Here is a 20156-nt window from a genome sequence, read left to right as displayed (position 1 = left end):
ACTCGCCTTGGCCTCCCAAAGTGCTGGGGTTACGGGAGTGAGCTACCATGCCCGGCCTAATTTTTTGTATTTTTAGTTGAGATGGGGTTTTGCTATGTTGCCCAGGCTGGTCTTGAACTCCTAGACTCAAGCAATCTGACTACCTTGGCCTCTCAAAGTGCTGGAATTACAGGTGTAATCCACCATGCCTGGTTTATGTGTACATTTAAAAATTACTAAATGAGTGCAATTAGACTGTTTGAAACACAAAAGTTAAATGCTTGAAGGAGTGTTTAAAAAAAAGCATTTCAGATTTCAGATTTGGGATGCTCAACTTGTATTATAATACTTTAGGCATCAAACTGATGATGGTAACATTCCAAAAAATTATTACCTTAATTAAAAACAACATCTCCAAAACAAACTTAAGGAACTACCACATTTTGATCATTCTACTACATCAGGGTCTTATTTTCACTAACGGTAAGTAATTTTTTCATGTTAATAAAGTTTTTATCAAAAAAAAATTTTTTAGTAAATATAATTAAACAGACTTAAATTCTAACAAAAAACCTCAATGTATGAAATTAAAATGATTTTTATTGATGTTTCCAATTACCTTTACAAAACTGCTCTTAAAGTTTAAAGTTAACAAAGGTAAATCTTTTAAAAATTTATCTTAGGTAAGATGAAATATTTAAAGAACCCATAAAAAGGGAAATGGCTCTAACCTATACTAGAACAACAGACTGAAAAGTTAAACGTGATCTAATGGTAAAATTCATCCTTTAAAAAAAATTTTTATTTTTGAGACAGAATCTTGCTCTGTTGTCTAGGCTGGAGTGCAGTGGCACAATCTTGGCTCACTGCAACCTCTGCCTCCTGGATTCAAGTGATTCTGCCTCAGCCTCCCTAGTAGCTGGGATTACAGGTGCCTGCCACCATGCACAGCTGAGTTTTGTATTTTTAGTAGAAATGGGGTTTCACTATGTTGGCTAGGCTGGTCTTGAATTCCTGGCCTTAGGGGATCCGCCCACCTCAGCCTCCCAGTGCTGGGATTATAGGCATGAGCCACAGCACCTGGCAAAATTTATCTTTAGAATGGCAATTATAATTAACAGTAGATTCTGTTACTGGCATCTATACATGCTAAGTTTTGGAGTGAGTACTTTATGTAATGCAATGCATGTAACTGCATTAATCCTCACAATGTTCCTAATGGGGTATTATCCCCACATATAGATAGGTATTATTATCCCCCCATAACTCAGTAAGACTCAAGTTAAAAAGTTATATGGTAAAAGTTATACAGCAAAAGTGAAAACTCTGCAATACAAACTCTAGTCTGACTCCAAAGCCTGTTGTCTAAATTTACCTGAAGACCTTAGAATTCAGTTGTTTTTTTTCCCTTCTCCTAAACATGCAAAGTGTTTTAGGTTAAAGCATACAAATAAAGATTCAATTAAAAGTTTGAAAGATAGTGATTTGCTTTTTCAAATAAAAATTAGAACTAAATTATTTACCATCAATGGTAGAAGGTAACAGTGTTGACACGATTTCTCCTTGTCCTTTTTGGTTTTTATACAAGAAACACTGGAAACAATAGAGAACAGCACAGCGCAAAACAAATGGCTGCCTTTCATTAACCATGGACATGAGAAGTACTACAATTGCCGGTCTGTTGCATTTAAAAAGAAAAGAACAAAATGAAACATTGCAACCCAAGTATACAAGTCAATAACTAGTCATTTTTGTTGACTGAAGAATCATAACCAGAACACCAGCAAGTTAATTAAGTATTTCCATCTCTATTTCACAGAAAACTTTAGCTAACAGAAGTGAAGTGACTGCTTGCTTAAGGTATACAGCTAGGATGTGGACGATGTGACATTTGAATCTAAGTATCTAAATTCCAAAGACTACCAACTCTTTTAAAATACCAAAATATTATTTATCTTATCAGATAATTTCTAGTTTCAAAACATACAATTGAACTTCTTTAAAAAGAGTAAGATGTGTGTATGAAAAAAAAATGTGTATATGAAACACATTAACAATCCAAAGTTTTTACTTCCTCAGAGTAATCTCAGTATTTCCCTTTTTCTACCTTGGTGGGTTTGAAGGTGCATTTACAGATGCAAAGTAGTCCTGGTTTACTTGGCAGCCTCGAATAACTTCTGACACAGTATTTATAGTCTGTTAAGGGGAGAAAAGGAAAAGAATATTTAGAGAAATTAAGTCAAGAAGGAAAATCTTTGAATAGAAAAAAATGTTATATCCCACTTTTAAAGTGCCAAAATTCAGGCAAAAAAAAAAAACATCAATGGTAGCATTATAATCTTGTAACACTTGCTGAAGATAAAATTTTAAAGCTTATAAGCATGGGTCTCCAATAAAAATAACACAACATGCATTTTAAATCTCAGAAACTATAATAGTATTCTCTATAAAATATCTATTTCCATAAAAACAAAAACAGAAAAAGGGCCAGGTGTGACAGATCACGCCTGTAATCCCAGCACTTTGGGAGTCTAAGGCGGGCAAGATCATGAGGTCAGGTGATCAAGACCATCCTGGCCAACATGGTGAAACCCTGTCTCTACTAAAAATACAAAAAAATTAGCCAGGCATGGCAGCACATGCCTGTAGTCCCACCTATTCAGGAGGCTGAGGCAGGATAATTGCTTGAACCTGGGAGATGGAGGTTGCAGTGAGCAGAGATTGTGCCACTGCACTCCAGCCTGGGCAATAGAGCGAGACTCTGTGTCAAAAAAAGAAGAAGAAGATTTTAAAAGAAAAATCAGAGAACAAATTTAAAACACTAAAAAATTTAAAAAATTCAATTTAAGGAAAAAGTTTTTTAAAAAAAGACTATCTCAAAACATGTTATACAAGATAAATATATACAATTTTTGTTAATTAAAAATTAACTTTTAAAAAGACAAATTATCCATAAAGTCTACTAATAGAGTTGCAGAAAGAGAACAGAAAAGAGGCCAGGTGCAGTGGCTCACTTGAGGTCAGGAGTTCAAGACCAGATTAGCTAACATGGTGAAACCCTGTCTCTACTACAAATACAAAATTAGCTGGGCGTGGTGGCGTGTGCCTGTAACCTGTAATTTGGGAGGCTAAGGCAGGAGAATTGCTTGAACCCGGGAGGTGGAGTTTGCAGTGAGCCGAGATCACACCACGGCACTCTGGCCTGGGTGACAGAGTGAGACTCTGTCTCAATACAACAACAACAACAACACAGAAAAGAGAAAACTATCAAAGAATGCCAAAAACATCCTCAGAACTGAAGGATGTGTGTTTCCAGTTGAAAGTGCCCAGTGAATGATAAAAATAACTGGAGAATAAGGGAGTGGGGAAAAGGTCCACAGGAAAGCACATTATCAGTAAATTTCAGAAAACCATCTCTAAAGTTTCTAGAGAGAAAGATTACAAAACAAAAAGAAGAGTAGAATTATAAAGGCTTCAAACTTCCTAAACAGCAACACTGGAATGATGTTCTAAAACCTGAGTGTTGGTGATTTCCAACCCTGAGTTCCATATTTAGCCAAATATAAAAGTCTGAAAGTGGAGAAATGACATTTTCAGACATGAAAGAGCTAAAAATAAAAAAAAATTATCTTGTCATTTACTGTTTTTTTTTTTTGAAAATTAAAAAAAAATAATGGCAGGATGCAGTGGCTCACGCCTGTAATCCCAGCACTTTGGGAGGCTGAGGCAGGCAGACCACCTGAGGTCAGGAGTTCGAGGCCACCTGGCCAATGTGGTGGAATCCCGTCTCTAACAAAAATACAAAAAATTTGATGGGCCTGGTGGCAAACCCCTGTAATCTCATCTACTTGGGAGACTGAGGCAGGAGAATTCCTCAAACTTGCAGTGAGCTGAGATCACGCCATTGCACTCCAGCCTGGGTGACAAGAGCGAAACTCTGTCTCAAAACAAAAAACCCAAAAAACCCCCCCAAAAAACCAACCAACCAACCAACCAACAAACAAAAAAACAACAAAAAAATAAAATTAAGAAAAATAAAATAATGAACCAAGGGATAGAGGAGAAAGAGATAGGATCTAGGCCAGGAGCACTGGCTCACGTTTGCAATCGCAACACTTTGGGAGGCCAAGATGGATGGATCATTTGAGGTCAGGGGCCAAGATGGGTGGATCATTTGAGATCAGGAGTTCGAGACCAGCTTGGCTAACATAATGAGACACTGCCTCTACTAAAATTATAAAAATTAGCCAGGTGTGGTGGCGAGCACCTGTAATCCCAGCTACTTGGGAGGCTGAGGTGGGAGAATTGCTTGAACCCAGGAGGCGGAAGTTGCAGTGAGCCGAGATCATGCCACTGCACTCCATGCTGGGCAATAGAGTGAGACTCTGTACAAAAAAAAAAAAAAAAAAGATATGAGATCCAGATAACCAAGGAATCCAAGTCAGGAGAGAAGTAAAGGAAATCCTAGGAGGATGGCAAAAGAAAGACTTAGGACAAGAGACATGGGGCAGAATTAAAACCCAGACTGGAGTAGGAGAATGGAGGGTGTGCAGATGGCCTGAGGTGGGGAGTGAAGTATTAAGCATATGATTATTAAGCATATATAGCTATGCATATATAGAGTAACAACAGTAAAATGAAGAACACAACTATGACTCGTGGATGAGAAAAATATATATTTAAAAAAGGATATAGGGCTCTATTTGGCTTAGCAGGAATGGTATCAGTACCACTGTAAAAATATAAGCCCCAACTACTGATTTAAATATAAATTCCATCAAATAATTATGGGGCAACATGAGGAAGTAAAGTAGGACTTACAGTAAGGCCAAGTGAGGCTGAAGGCAGTTATTTTTGTTATAAAAATTTTATTATTATTTGTACTTTTAATATTTCATGTTTTAATTTGAGAAAAATTAAAAAAAATTAAATAAACTTCTGTTCTTCAAACTAACTTCTTTTTCTTATAAGTAAGCAACAGAAAATACCACACATCAGGGGAAAATAATTTACTATTCAATGAATCTACCAGTTGAGTAAGACTAAGTCAATTTGTTCTCAAAATAAAAACATAAACCATACTGTGTACTCCTGTTGAATATAATAAAATTAATGAGAGATCTTTATAGATGGATCTACAAAGCTTTAACATGATTATTTATATACTATAAAACTTGAGGGATATCTTTTGGAATCAATTCTTTTATCATTATGTGAATTATATTTTAGTAAGATCATTAAAAAATTTAACCTAAAAACATGTTTTTCCTTCAAAAAAAAAAAGGTTTTTCCTTCAGCAAATATCTAATTCTTCCTAGGATTCAGGATTTCAACTTCTGCAGAGTTGCCTTTGACTTTATTTGCTTTACCTCAGTCAGGATATCAGCAGGAACTCCAGTAGCCATTAGGATAGTACAAAGCTGCTGCAATAACCCACACTGGAACATAGCCTTCTGGCAGCTACTGGTAGCACCAGGAGGGTTGGTGGGAGATACCAGTACACGAACAAGCTGTGAAAGAAAGAGAAAACAAAATTTGTCTTTTAAAGATTTTAAAGGCTTGAGGCAAATCTGTTCTATGTGAACTTTGAAGTACTCCCTTACTTGCTCAGCCATATTTAGGTGCTCTTTCTTTTGTGCTCCCACGGCAATAGTTCTGTTATAGTAACATTACATTATGTTACTTACTTATCGTTGTCTTCTTCAGGTAACTGTGAACTCCCAGAGAGAAACTGCCTTGGTCATTTTTGTTTCCCAAACAAGCATAGTACTTGTAACAGTGCATATTTAATAAGTAAATGAATGAATAAGTTACAGAGTGGCAGATTACTTATCAAAGTTAATAATTAACTACCTAATAAGAGAGCAGGTCTGAAAACAGAATGACTTGATGTGTGATAAACTTCCTCTAAACTGGAAGTATTTAAAGAGAGGCTAAAACCAACAACTGGAGACATAGGATCGGCTGTATTGATTGCTAATGTCAATTAAATCCCTATGATTCTATGATTACTTGGACTGTAAACATGAAATTTCAGAAACATGAAAAAAGTCATCTCAAATAACTACTTAACATAGTTATATCTCCAAAGTCACTTAACATGTTTCTCACATTTAAAACTAGAGTTATGTGTATATGTAGGTACAAAATTTTGTAAATCAAGATCAAATGGGGGTATTTATGATAACATTTTGTTAACATCAAAGTACTATATAAAGGTTAACCATTATTTTTATAAGAGAGATACAGAAGTAATCAATGATTTAAGTAGACTAAAACACTTTTATTAGTACAGCCAGCACATATTATGATCTATGGATTAAATCCACTAAGAAAGGGGATTTTTTTGTGAGGGAGGAGCTAAATACTAAAAAAAAAAAAAAAAAAAAAAAAGTTTGAAAAGTGCTATTTTTATTTTTGTCAAATAAAATGGTGACCAGAAATCACTAGAATTAGAGAAAAACTTCAACCAGTAGTTAAGTCAGTGAATAATGACAAAATAGATTTAGATGTTTCCATGTCTGGCTTAACAGACATATCAAAGAGCATTCATTAATAAACTGATGTCACTAAAAAGAAGGTCAGAATTACACTGGCTCCTGTCCTTGAACTTTTCTGTGAGATTTCTGGTGTTTTTTCCTCCTTTAATTTATTTCCCTACTACCCTTACTATTTCTTTTTCTTCTTTTTTTTTTGAGTATTTAAAACAAATACTAGGCAATGTCAATTCTATCATAAATAATTCTGTATGCATCTCCAAATAATATTTTTGAAAACATAATAATCATACCATTATTACATCTGACAAAATCAACAGTAATTTTCTACTAACATCTAATAGCAGTTGAGTATCTTTACTAATGATGTAAATAAAGAAAAAGGGAATACTTGAGGATAAAAAGAGAAAATCTAATAGCAACACATAAATATATGAAATATTCACAAGGAATGAACTTATGTTGTTCTAGAGAGCAACAGTAGGGTAAATTTACAGTTGTCATATCAAGACAGATTATGACAATATATAGATTAAGTTTCTAGTAATTAAAACTATCCTACAATAAGAAGGATTATCTCATACGGTTATAAGCTTTCTGGGAGCTATTGGCTATATCTGCCCAATAAAATGGCATAGAAGAGACTCCTGAAGGGATAAAAGGTACACTAGTCATAAAACGATAATTTTATAAAAAATTAAAATATTTTATAACTAAAAAACTTTTCAAAAGATGTTTTCCCAAAATTTAGTCTGCAAAATTTGAATTAAAACTCTGCAAGCAGATCAATTTCTGTTTTTAGCAGCTCAGAATATAATCATCATAATAACTGTGATGATGAATAGTTCCCATACAGAATGTGTATGTCCAAACAGAGAAAACAATAACGCATTTTTATTTGGTATATAACAGAGAACTTAAAATACAAGCAACACTAAATAAAGTTATAAATAAAGTATTCCAACAGGTTCTAACAGAATAGCAAAAGGTAACTCCTGGCCTGTAAAGTCATGAGTACATCTACTATTCAGTATTTTAGGTGGAAAATATATTAAAATGAATTAAACTCAGTTCCTTTGCTTTGGGGTTTATGGTCTTTAAGACAAGAGAAAAAAGCTTTACTAAGCTACACAAAGCTAGTTTATTCACTTTTTAAAAGTAAAGAATACTTAAATCAACTTGTCATATAACTAGAATACTGTATTTTCCTGTTTACATGCTATAATCTGAGAATTTTTTTGGTAAGGTTTTTCTTTCTTTCTTTCTTTTTTTTGAGATAGGGTTTCATCTGTTGCCCAGGCTGGTGTGCAGTGGCATGATTATGACTCAATGCAGCCTCAACTTCCTGGGCTTTGATCCTCCCACCTCAGCCTCCTGAGTAGTTGGGACTACAGGTACACACCACCACACCTGACTGATTTTTTGTTTTTGTTGACTGTGTTGCCCAGGATGGTCTTGAACTCCTGAGCTCAAGTAGTCCCCACCTGCCTCGGGCTCCCCAAGTGCTGGGATCACAGGTGTGAGTCATCGCACCTGGCCTACTTTACTTTCTAAAGAGTAACACTTCCTTCAGAATAATTATTTACATAGTACCCTAAACCACAAAACATGGGTAGCGTCCTCAAACAACTTAAATTTTCACTGATTGACAGGAAATACATGCTTTTAAACATCATCAGATCCTCTCACCCTCTCTAATCACATTTTGAAAATGACTTTTCTAGAGGAATTTCCTCTATCAAGAAAGCAGTATAGCCAGGGCACAGTGGCAAACACCTGTAATGGCCGCACTTTGGGAGGCTGAGGCAGGAGAAATGCTTGAGCTCAGGAATTCCTGACTAGCCTGGCAATATAGTGAGACCTCATGTCTACTAAAAATAAAAAAAAAAACAGCTTGCGCCTGTAGTCCCAGCTACTCAGGATGCTGAGGTAGGACGGTTGCTCGAGCCAGGGAGGCTGAGGTTGCAATGAGCTGTGATGACACCACTGCACTCCAGCCTAGGCAACTAAGTGAGAACCTGTCTCTTAAAACAAAAGCAGTGTTAAAGGTAACAAATTTAACACTTGGTAATGTTGTTCCCAAAACATTAATAAACTATAAATTCTTGAAATGTATAATACCAACAGTTGAAAACAGAAATGATGAAGTTGGGAGTACAAATAGACTCTGTGACTTAGTTCTGTAAAACACTTTTGTAACAGTTTTTAGGCAAATTCTAACTAGGGTAACTACATAATTTATAATCCAAACCAGGACACTTTTGAAGTGAAAGGACGCTATTAGTAATTACAAAATGAATACTGTACTGGCAAAATAGGACACAGGTCATCCTAATTATCAATCAATCCTTGCAGACAACTCCCATGGCATGGGACAATATTCAGACTCTAATTACCAGAGGAGCTAACCTTCTAGTTAGGTCCACAACTTTCAAGAGACATGGGTGTAATTCAGAGACATTCAAAGGCCCACAAGAATTATGAGTGCATAAGTGAGGAGAGAGACTAGTGTAAACTTAAGAGTTTGAAGAACTCAATAAAGGAGTACATAAGTAAACTGCTTCAAATAAATTCAAAATTTTCTCTGATGAGGAAATAATCTGGGATCCTACTGTCCTCACTTTTATTATTGCCACTAAGCTTTCACCATAAAGTGTCAATAATTCACAGGTGGTCTGTCAATTTAACATGTATTGGACTTAAAATTCAGACCAATCTTTGGGGGCAGGACATGATCATTTATTTCCTAGCATCCAGTGCCTGGCTCTCAGTAAATGCTTACTGAATGAACTTATTTGTTGAACTTAATGTTTAGAATATCAAAATTTATTCTATTAGAGCCCTAAGAAAGCAGGTTTTTAAATATTCAAATCAGCAATCTAACCTATTATTCCCTAATGTAAAACCCATCAGGAAACTGTACGTCTGGATTTGCTTTAAAATCATACAGCAAAGAGAGGAATAAACAATGAAACAAAATTGTCAGATGTTAATAACCGTCAAAGCTAAGTAATGAGTGGGCAGGATCTCCAGCTGGAGGATAACTGCAAATTTCCATATTAAAGTTTTTTTAAGCCAACCTGAAACCCACGAAATATTCTGAATTTATCAAACACAAGCAATTTTCTTCTCTTTGAAAGGATCACTGTCAAAATTTTTACCACATTTTTGTCTAAGGATAGTATACCTGTAGCATTAGATGTAGATTGGTCACTTTCTGTGCAGACCAGCCAGAATTTTCATCTCCAACTTCAAACCATGGTTTCATACGTTGAATATATGAGCCTTCTTTAAAAAAATTTTGATTGGAGTTGTTGTTTTTTAACAAGTTTTGGAGCAAAAGCAAACAATCTTCAACTACTATACCTGGAGAAATAATGTAAAACACAAGTGTTAAGGCTGATAACACCTGACACAAAACTCCCAAACGTTTTTAAAAAGATAAATCTCCATGCTTGGCATCTCTTCAATATGGTGAGGCAGATAGTCTGTTCTGGCTCCTCAGAGCCATAGCCATAATTTGCATGCTCTTTCTCAGGTACCCCAAAGATCTCTTGACTTCTACATCAACTACCCAATCGCCTTAGTAACTCATCATTTATCCTCAAATCCAGCTTAAACATCATTTTTTCAGAAATGATTACCAACACTACAGGACTAGGTTAGCGTCACTAGCTACATGCTCTTACAGTAGCCTGATCCTTTTATTATTAGGTAGTGTTTATCTTCTCCACTAGATCATAATTCATAAGCACTTGTGAATAGCCAATTTACCTCTGTATCTTCAGCAGAGACAGAGACATGACATCATATATACACACAGTACTTAACTATTAAACATTTGTTGAATGACTCAACCATATCTTATTTTATCTCTAAGAAGCTCTTAACATTATCTGTCTCCTCCTTGAATCTTCTGTTGGTTTCTAAAACACTACTCTCTCCTGATTTTCCTTACAGCTCTGCAGGTGCTCAATCTTTCATTGTTTCTGTCCTCCATGGTTTTATCCTTTTTCTTCTTTGCTTACAACATATACTCTCCAGGGCAGTTTCATCCACATTACAGCTTTTACTATTGTCACAGTGAAAACTCTCCAACTGATCTCTACTTTACCAAGTACTATAATAGATTAACCAATGACCTCCATTTCTTTTGATAAACATATTGACTGATGCAGAATGCTAGTAAGCTCATCTGGTACATCCACACTTTTGCTCCTACTAGTTGAGGTGTATGTTGACAAAAATCAATTACTTTAAAAATAATAGACATTATTTTTTACAACAGTTTTAGGCTTACAGAAAAAGTAAGCACAAATGGTTTCTCTACACAGACATCTACTTATTGGTTCCAGACTTCTGCAATAAAGCAAGTATCACAATAAAATGAGTCCCACAAATTTTTTGGTTTCATAGTGTATATAAAAGTTATGTTTACACTATAATGTAATTTATTAGGTATGCAATATGTCCAAAAAAAAATACGTGCCTTAATTTAAAAATATTTCATTGCTAAAAAATGCTAATGACCACCTGAGTCTTCAGTGAGTCATTTTACTAACAGTAGAAAGTCTTTCAAAACTGGAGTCAATTCTCTCAAACCCTGACACTGCTTTATCAACTAAGATGATGTAACATTCTAAACCCTTTGTTGTCATTTCACCAATGTTCACACATCTTCACCAGGAGTAGATTCCACCTCAAGAAACCACTTTTTTTGTTCATCCATAAGTAATAACCCCTCATTTGTTAAAGTTTGATCATGAGATTGCACTTCTAATTCTCCTATTATTTATACTACATCTTCAGTTGCTTCTTCCACTAAAGTCTTTAACTCCTCCAAGTCATCCATGAGGGTTAGAATCAACTTCTTCCAAACTCCTGTAAATGTTGGTATTTTGACTTCCCATGAATTACGAATGTCCTTTATGGCATCTATAATGGTGAATCCTTTCCAGAAGGTTTTCAATTTACTTTGCCCAGATCCATCAGAGAAATCACTATCTATGGCAGCTATAGCCTTATGAAATGTATTTCTTTTTTTTTTTTTTTTTTTTGAGACGGAGTTTCGCTCTTGATACCCAGGCTAGAGCGCAATGGCGCGATCTCGGCTCACCGCAATCTCCGCCTCCTGGGTTCAGGCAATTCTCCTGCCTCAGCCTCCTGAGTAGCTGGGATTACAGGCACGCGCCACCGTGCCCAGCTAATTTTTTGTATTAGTAGAGACGGGGTTTCACCATGTTGACCAGGATGGTCTCGATCTCTTGACCTCGTGATCCACCCGCCTCGGCCTCCCAAAGTGCTGGGATTACAGGCTTGAGCCACCGCGCCCGGCCATGAAATGTATTTCTTAAATATTAAGACTTGAAAGTCAAAATTGCTGGGTGCAGTAGTTCACACATGTAATCCCAGCACTTTGGGAGGCTGAGGCAGATGGATCACTTGAGGTCAGGAGTTCAAGGCCAGCCTGGCCAACATGGTAAAACCATGTCTCTATTAAATTACAAAAATTAGCCAGGCATGGTGGTGCACACCTGTAACCTCAGCTACTCGTGAGGCTATGGTACGAGAATCTCTTGATCCTGGGAGGCAGTTCTACAGTCATACTTATTTATAATCTCAATAACAACAACCGGTCTAATACCTAGACCACTCAATTTCTTGGCTTCATCTTTGGTGATAATCCTCTCTTACTAAAACCTATTTTTGTCGCTCAAGTATTTTCAAAGCATTTGTTGATGCCTTTCTCCCCACTTTTAGAAATCCTCTTCTGGCCTTATTTCCTTCCCTATCTAGCTTAGATTATAGAGATCTTCATTTCTTCCACTCTGCAGGTAATATGCTATGTTCTTTTGGCGCATTGTCTTTTCATAGCACCTTCCCAGAAAAGGCCCAACCCTGTGAAATACTGTGAGGTTTTTTTCTATATCTGCATCTAGGCAGCTGAGTGCTGCTAGGGAAGAAGAAATTAAATATTCAAGTAGTTGGTACTGTTGTAAAATCATGGTAAACACCCTTAATGGGGCCTTTAACCTTTTTTTTTTTTGGGACAGAGTATCACTCTGTCACCCAGGCTAGAGTACAGCAGCGTGACCTCTGCTCACTGCAATCTTTACCTCCCAGGTTCAAGTGCTTCTCGGCCTCCCAAGTAGCTGGGATTAGAGGTGTTTACCACCAAGCCCAGCTAATTTTTTTATTTTTAGTAGAGACGAGGTTTTGCCATTTTGGCCTGACAGTGATCCACCCACCTCCGCCTCCTGGGATTACAAGCACTTATCACTTTGAAAATCTTCCTAATTATAACAGTTAACTAGCTCTCCTATTCTCCAAAAGACTATTTCTAACCTTTCCCATTAATTCTCAATGTGTCCTCCCTATTCACTTAGGATATAACTTTGCCTTCAACTCAGCTCCCTATCACCAAATCTGCAAAAGGACATGCAAAATAATCTATGAAATAGAAGAAATATAGCAATGGAGTATTTGAAGAAAGACAGGTGAGATTTTCCAAAAGAGGAAAGACACCAACCTAGATTGCAGAAGCCTAACAAACATGAAACAGGATAAAGAGAACCCATACTCAACATGCTATAGTGAAAGAAAAACAAAGAATATAAATAAGAGTCTTCGTCTCTCCCTCCAACTGTATTCCCTAGACCCTAACAATTTAGTGAGTACGAAAGGAATGTCTTCAAGTAATTTCTTCATACTATACCTCCATCACTGTTCCCCTCCTCTGTAATAATGTCCAGTAGTCTCTCAAAAGCATTTTCAAAAGCAACAATTTTCTGGATTGCACCATTGCTTCTTGTTAGTGCCTGCAGTAGTAAGACGCCCTATACAGAAGAAAGAGAATGTTTAGTGGAGTACAACATTTATGAAACATTTTAAAATTACTTTAAAAATCACAGAATTTTAGAACTGACAGGAATTTTGCAAGCCCAACTCCTTTACTTTATATGTAAGGAAAACAACAGAGTAGTTAAGCAATTTGTCTCCCTAAGGTTATAAACCTCAAAGAGACAGAGACTAGACTAGAGTCCTCGTCTGACAATTCCTAATTTAGCTATCTTTCAATTTTATGATATAAATATACAACAATTCCTTCATATTCATTAACCACTACATAGTTTCTATTGTGGTTTAAGAAGAGTTGAGCATGAATATATCTGTCTCAGGAATGCCACTGTACCTGCTTCACAATAGTAATAATGAAAATGCTGCAATTCAATAATATAAATCAATGAACACCACCACATTCTAGCAGAGAAAGTTCAGAAATTCTTGCAAACATCTGGCCCCCAAACCCCCAAAACTTGATTCTAAGTCAAAAGAAAAAAGGAAGATGAAAACTGATTCTTTATGAATGGCATGTCTGACACAAGATAACGCATAGTAGCTTCTGCCTCTGATGTCCAGTTTTTCTCAGCTCCTGGTAAGCTGGATATAGTTTACATATTTTATAATCGCTTTATCATTCAAGAAAAACTATTACCCATTTTTGCTTCTTTTGGTATAAAGAAATTTATTAGCCCCTAAGTATTCAACAATAGCATGATGGTAAAAGAGACAACAAATATTTTATGAAAAAAAGGTGGCTGGGTGTGGTGGCTCACACCTGTAATCCCAGCACTTTGGGAGGATCACAAGGTCAGGAGTTCAAGACCAGCCTGGCCAATATGGTGAAACCCCATCTCTACTAAAAACACAAAAATTAGCCGGACACGGTGGTGCATGCCTGTAGTCCCAGCTACTCGGGAGGCTGAGGCAGGACAATCACTTGAACCCAGGAGGTGGAGCTTGCAGTGAGCCTAGATAGTGCCACTGCACTCCTGCCTGGGCAACAGAGCAAGATTCCGTATATTAAAAAACAAAACAAAACAAAACAAAACACATCTAGTCCTCTCCTGAGAAAACCTGAATTTCAAAGAAAAAAAAAGAAAAAAGAAAAAAAAACATAGATATTATTCCAGAAGAAGAGGAACAGCAAATAGGTAGTAAAAAGTCCCACAGAGGCTAACTAGCTTATATTCTCAGTATTGAGAATATAAGTCATACAAGACAAAAAATGCCCATGGCTTTATTGGGCTTATTCCACTCATTTTCCTGTTAACTTTCAACATTAAGAGGACAAAAAATAGTTATTTTTGGATGTCAAATTCTCCCACTTAAACTTGAGTTTAATTACTAACAAAGGGAAAAAGAAATACAGGGGAGAAAACATGTAGGCTCTGAGATAGATAAAGTAGGTTTAAAAACTGGTTGTCCCCCAAAAGGAAAAATTGGAATAAATGAATCCTCTTTTGGAACATAAACAAACAAAAACTGGTTGCCCAAACACTGCCTGTTCCCCAAAAACTAATGACATTAAAAAAAAAAAATTGGCTACCCTACTGACTAGTTGTGCCAACTTTAAGAAAATTACATGAATGTATAGTATACTCATGTAGTATCTTTGTCACAGAGTTTTTATAAAGACTAAAGGAGATAAAATAACTCCTATAGAATCCACTAGCTTTTAAGGTCTTAGTATATTTTAGTTTCTTTTCTCCTTATCCTCTTGAATAGGTGTATTGAAATTAAAAAATACAGTTATAAAACATGTAAAAACCAAAATTACAACAAAAACAGAACTTAACCTCTAATCATAAAATAAAAACCAATATAAATAGACATTTGCTTGTCTGTCTCAAAAAAAAAGTGGAACATGGAGGAAAAAAGGTTAGGAACAGAATAAAAAGGTAAACAGTTAAAGGAAAACAGATTTCAGAATTAATGCAGTTATTATTAGTATTATTATTTTGAGACAGAGTTACTTTCTTGTTGCCCAGGGTGGAGTGCAATGGCACGCACGATCTCGGCTCACTGCAACCTCACCTCCCAGATTCAAGCGATTCTCCTGCCTCAGTCTCCCAAGTAGCTAGGATTACAGGTGCCCACCACTACACCAGCTAATTTTTTGGTATTTTTAGTAGAGATGGGGTTTCACCATGTTGGCCAGGCTGGTCTCAAACTCCTGACCTCAGTGGGATCACAGGCATGAGCCACCACGCCCAGCCTAATGCAGTTATATTTTTCTAAAAGGAGAAGTTTTATAGCTGAAAATGAAAATAAGTGGAGATATAATTTCTTTATGATTTGCATGACTTTAACTGTGGGTCATGAAAAGAACAGAAGTGTTAAAGATACACAGTCAGATGTTAGTCAAGGAAAGATATCCCAAATTTCCAACAGACAGATGCCTATTTAAGTAAGACAATTCTTAAAACATGACATTTAAATACTAAAGAATAAAAAAGCCCTTCTCATAAGTTACATACTATATTAATTTCACTACCTATAATACTGAATTGATATACATACTACAAAATTTTAAGTACAACAAATTTTAAAAACTGTCTCCATAGACTAGGAGTTAAGAATGCTTCAGTGTTGTTTCTGCTTTGCCATTAACCAGTTGTGAAGCTAAGAGCAATCCAAATTATATTTATTAAAACTTAGGATGAAAAAGTCACAGGGCCAATACCATAAATAAAAAGATGAGTAAGGCATGGCTAACAAAGAACACTTAACTTCTCTTGGTTTCTGTGGGTCTTCGGCATTTCACTATAAATATGGAGATTTAAATAGCTGGATATGATCTCCAGAACTTAATTTTTCTTATTGCTATTTTTATCAAGTTGTAGGTAACAATAGAGAAAAATGCTTAAGCAACAAAACATCTAGCATCAATACAAAATATCAAACTTATATGCAAATATAAAAAAATATATAAAATAAATCAGAATGAAAAATAACTCCAGAGCAAATCAGTCTCTATGATTAACAAGGCAATCCTTAGAAATACATACTCAATCAAATAAGGGTGAGGATTCCAAATGTAATGCATTGTTGGGTTTACACAGTTCAATGTCTGGAGTTATCTCCTCTACCCTTTAAGAAGAAAAGGAAATTCTGAAGGTAGAGTTTGGTATCAAATACAATCTTTCAGCAGATAGTGTAAGAAATCCTAAATTAATGGAAGAAATAAATTTGAATGGCAAAATGGTTTATCTAAGCCACAATACTGGACAGCCAGGAAAGAACGAAACAATGTGGCCTTGTATATACCTTTAAAAGGTCATTACTCCATCCAGGCTCGGTGCTCGCACCTGTAATCCCAGCACCTTGGGAGGCTAAGACGGGAGGAATGCTTGAGCCCAGAAATTCAAGACCAAGCTGGGTAATGTAGTGAGACCCCCATCTCTATCTTTTAATTAAAAAAAAGTTTTTAAAGGGTCATTACTTCAACTTTCTAAATCTAATTTCTTAAAACTCAGTAACAAAGATTTTATTTGCAGGAGAAAAAAAGGCCACATACTTTTGTATTTCTTTATTAAAGTTAACTTACATCATTACGTATAACTTCCCTGGAATCTGCTAGTAAATCCATCAATCTTGAAACACCTAAAACATACAACCATGTGAGAAATGCTGGTTGATCAAAAATACAAAAAGTGACTCAAATTATTAACAATTTACTAACAAACCATTTCAGTCCCCTTCTCTAGGAAATGATATTCACGTTTTAATCAAAATAATATAAAAAAGAAATTCACTTACCCATAGGACTGACTAAAATAATTTGTTGCACCTGAGGCCCTAGTTGTTTTAAAAGAGAAGTAAGAAGCTTCACACCAGGCCAGCGGACATGGAAATCAAACTCCTGCAATGTAAGAATATAAAATATTTAACAACCATAATTCACATTTTCAAGAAAAACATTTTTTTCCAATTAATAATAACTTGTACCAGAAACTACAAGTAAAGAAAGCATGGAAGTTTAGCATACTTTAAAAAAGCAATTTAAAAAATAAAAAGAAAATAGAGTTCATATAAATTGCTTAAACTGATTAAACTGTTACTGATGAGATAAAATAGTATTTTGTAAAAACATAAGTTAAGAAGCAGACAGTATCTTAAGTGATTACATATTTCTTGTAACATGCTTGTGGATCTCTTGCTATAATATAATGAACTTCACTACCTTTAAATGTATATACATGTTACTTCCTCAATAACATCCACAAGGCAACAAAAGCAGCTTATTAAGATGACAAAAATGTCAAGGTTCCCTACTTACCTCCAATAAAGATAATAGAAGAGTGACATTTTCTTGCTGCTTAATGAAAATTTCTGTAAATTGGCTTCCCAAATCCTCACTCTGTCTTGTGGAATTTTCTTCTGTAATATTAAAAAACGAAGTGTTTCAACATGATGGTAGGTTATTTTAAAATATTCTTTCATTGAAGAGTTAAGCAGAAATGATAATTTTCCTGGTATTTAAACAATTCAACACTGGAACAGTGTGGCTGGTAGCAATATCACAATTATTATATAAAGCTATATCCTTAAAATAATGTTCAAATTCAGTTTATTGGTTAAATGTTTATGACATCTAAAAAAAGGATATTTAAATATTCACATTTTCTCAAGGACATTTTTAGGTTAAGCTTCTATTAGGGCATAAGGAAACAATTTGGGATAGAAAGATTCTATCTAGAATGTGGTAGTGGTTACACTTTTGTATACTTTTGCCCAAACTCAGATTACAATTCAGAGTAAATTTTATTGTATATAAGTTATATCTCAAAACCCCTGCCTCCAAAACAATACTGAACATACAGTCCCTGCTGATTGTTAGTGTTACTGAGTTAAATAATTATGAAATTAAACCAACCTACTCCAGATTTCTCAGGATCTTTTTCATATATATAGCTTACAAAACTCTTTGGCAATAAAATCAGCATTTGACACCTAATTTCTCACTTATCTTTTAAAGGACTTTACATTGGTCTTCAATGTTTAAATGTTTTTTAATTAAAGTATTTGTTGTTTCAAGGTACTGTGTCAAAAAAAAAAAAAAGGATCACTAAAAACGAAAGCAAGAACTGCCAGAGCAAATTACTTAAAATCTGCCTATATTATAAACTCAAATTAGAGATGCAAACATATTACTTCCCATTTCCTCACCCACACCAGACACAGCTAATTAATCATAGCATCGGCTGAGCATCAGAATCATTTTCCACATATTACTCCAGTGAGTGACTACAAGCCAATAAAGCTGGCAGTCAAGATCAAAGCCATTACCCCTCAGAAAATTTTCTAAATGTGAGGGAAAAAACCCAGCAGTTGATGGGGAAAGCACAGCAATCCAAGATTGATAGTCATAATCCCATCTAACTGTTTATAGAGGAAAGAGAAAAAAAGAAGAGACCAAAAGTGGAAATGAAATGTTTTTCAGTTGATTAATTACCTAAGTAAGTTGGGTTCATTCTTCAGAAACTCCAAGAAGCATTCCTTTTAATCATCTATCAGTAAAAAATTCACTGCTTTTGAGCCTTAAAACTATATTATCCAAACAAAAAACACTTTAGTTGTAAAAGGATTACTCTGTTTGCTATATAGAATAGACTGTCAGGGAGTAAGGAAAATAGGGAGACAGGTCAGGAGGCATAATCAAGGTAGGAGTCCCGTGAAGTTGGCTTAGACCTTAAAGGTCATAATTTTTATTAAGAGGGAACATGAGGCTGGGCAGATCACGAGGTCAAGAGATCGAGACCATCCTGGCTAACATGGTGAAACCCCGTCTCTACTAACATACAAAAAAAAAAAAAAAAAAAGGGAACATGATTTGCTGACTTGTTACACAGAGGAGTGTGGGGGACCAGGGAGAAAGAAAAGGAAGAGTGATTCCAAGCTTTTGGCCTAAAGAACTAGAAGGATAGGGTTGCCTTTACTGAGATTGGAAACACTGTGGGAGAAGCAAGTTGGAAGTATACAGAGAAAAAAGTTAAGTTTTGGACATACTAAGTTTGAGATACCTTTTAAAAATCCAAGTGGATATACCAAATAAGAAGCTGGATAAATACTAACATAGATATCTGTGGAGAAGTCTGTGTTGGATATACACATTAGAGTGGCAAACATATAAATGATATTTAAAGTCACAAGATTGGATGACAAGTGCAACTACAAAAACCTTACAGCTAACATCATATTTAATGATGAAAGGACTGAATGTTTTCCCCCTTAAGATCAGGAAGGAGGCAAGAATGTCCAATCTCATAAATTCTAGTCAACATTGTACTGAAGATCCTATTCAGTGACATAAGGCAGGAAAAAGAAAAGGCATACAGATGAGAAAAGAAGAAGTAAAACTGTCTTTATTTACAGATGACATGTTTGTCTATAAGGAAAATTCTATGGAATCTACAAGAGTTAATAGAACTAATAAGTAAGGTTAGTAAAGTTGCAGGATAAAAGGTAATATAAAAAATTAATTGTATTTCTATTAATAGATACTAGTAAGGACATCTAGAAATTAAAATTCAAAAACCAGTATCACTTATAACAGCATCAACAAAAAAATTTGACAATAGATGTGTGCTACTTATACTCTTAAAACTCCAAAACACTGCTGAGAGAAATTAAAGGACAGGCCAGGCACAGTGGCCACCACCAGTAATCCTAGTACTTTGGGAGGCTAAGGCAGAATTGCTTAAGCTCAGGAATTCAAGACCAGCCTGGGCAATATAGCGAGAACTTGTCTCTACAAAAAATAAAAAATTAGGCTGGCATGGCCAGCTACTCAGGAGGCTGAGGTGGGATGATCTCTTGAGCCCAGAAGTTTGAGGC

The 20156-nt window shown here is 35.5% G+C and overlaps 1 protein-coding gene across 3 annotated transcripts in view; it reads right to left on the bottom strand.

The window, feature by feature from the left end:
- Positions 1 to 20156, bottom strand: part of USO1 (USO1 vesicle transport factor) — a 79053-nt gene that overhangs the window by 22118 nt on the left and 36779 nt on the right. For all 3 annotated transcript variants that reach the window (XM_012446932.3, XM_012446934.3, XM_064367954.1), the window contains 8 exons: positions 17599 to 17699; positions 17079 to 17181; positions 16867 to 16922; positions 13192 to 13312; positions 9664 to 9842; positions 5349 to 5489; positions 2087 to 2175; positions 1503 to 1657 (listed from right to left, as the gene is read on the bottom strand). In XM_012446932.3, the coding sequence (XP_012302355.2) occupies positions 1503 to 1657; positions 2087 to 2175; positions 5349 to 5489; positions 9664 to 9842; positions 13192 to 13312; positions 16867 to 16922; positions 17079 to 17181; positions 17599 to 17699 (945 nt within the window). The remainder of the gene's footprint in view (positions 1 to 1502; positions 1658 to 2086; positions 2176 to 5348; positions 5490 to 9663; positions 9843 to 13191; positions 13313 to 16866; positions 16923 to 17078; positions 17182 to 17598; positions 17700 to 20156) is intronic.

Source organism: Aotus nancymaae, unplaced genomic scaffold, assembly GCF_030222135.1.
Source record: "Aotus nancymaae isolate 86718 unplaced genomic scaffold, 86718_ANA_hifiasm-v0.15.2.pri h1tg000006l, whole genome shotgun sequence".
Taxonomy (NCBI): Eukaryota; Metazoa; Chordata; class Mammalia; order Primates; family Aotidae; genus Aotus; species Aotus nancymaae.
This window is presented reverse-complemented; position numbering and strand designations above follow the sequence as displayed.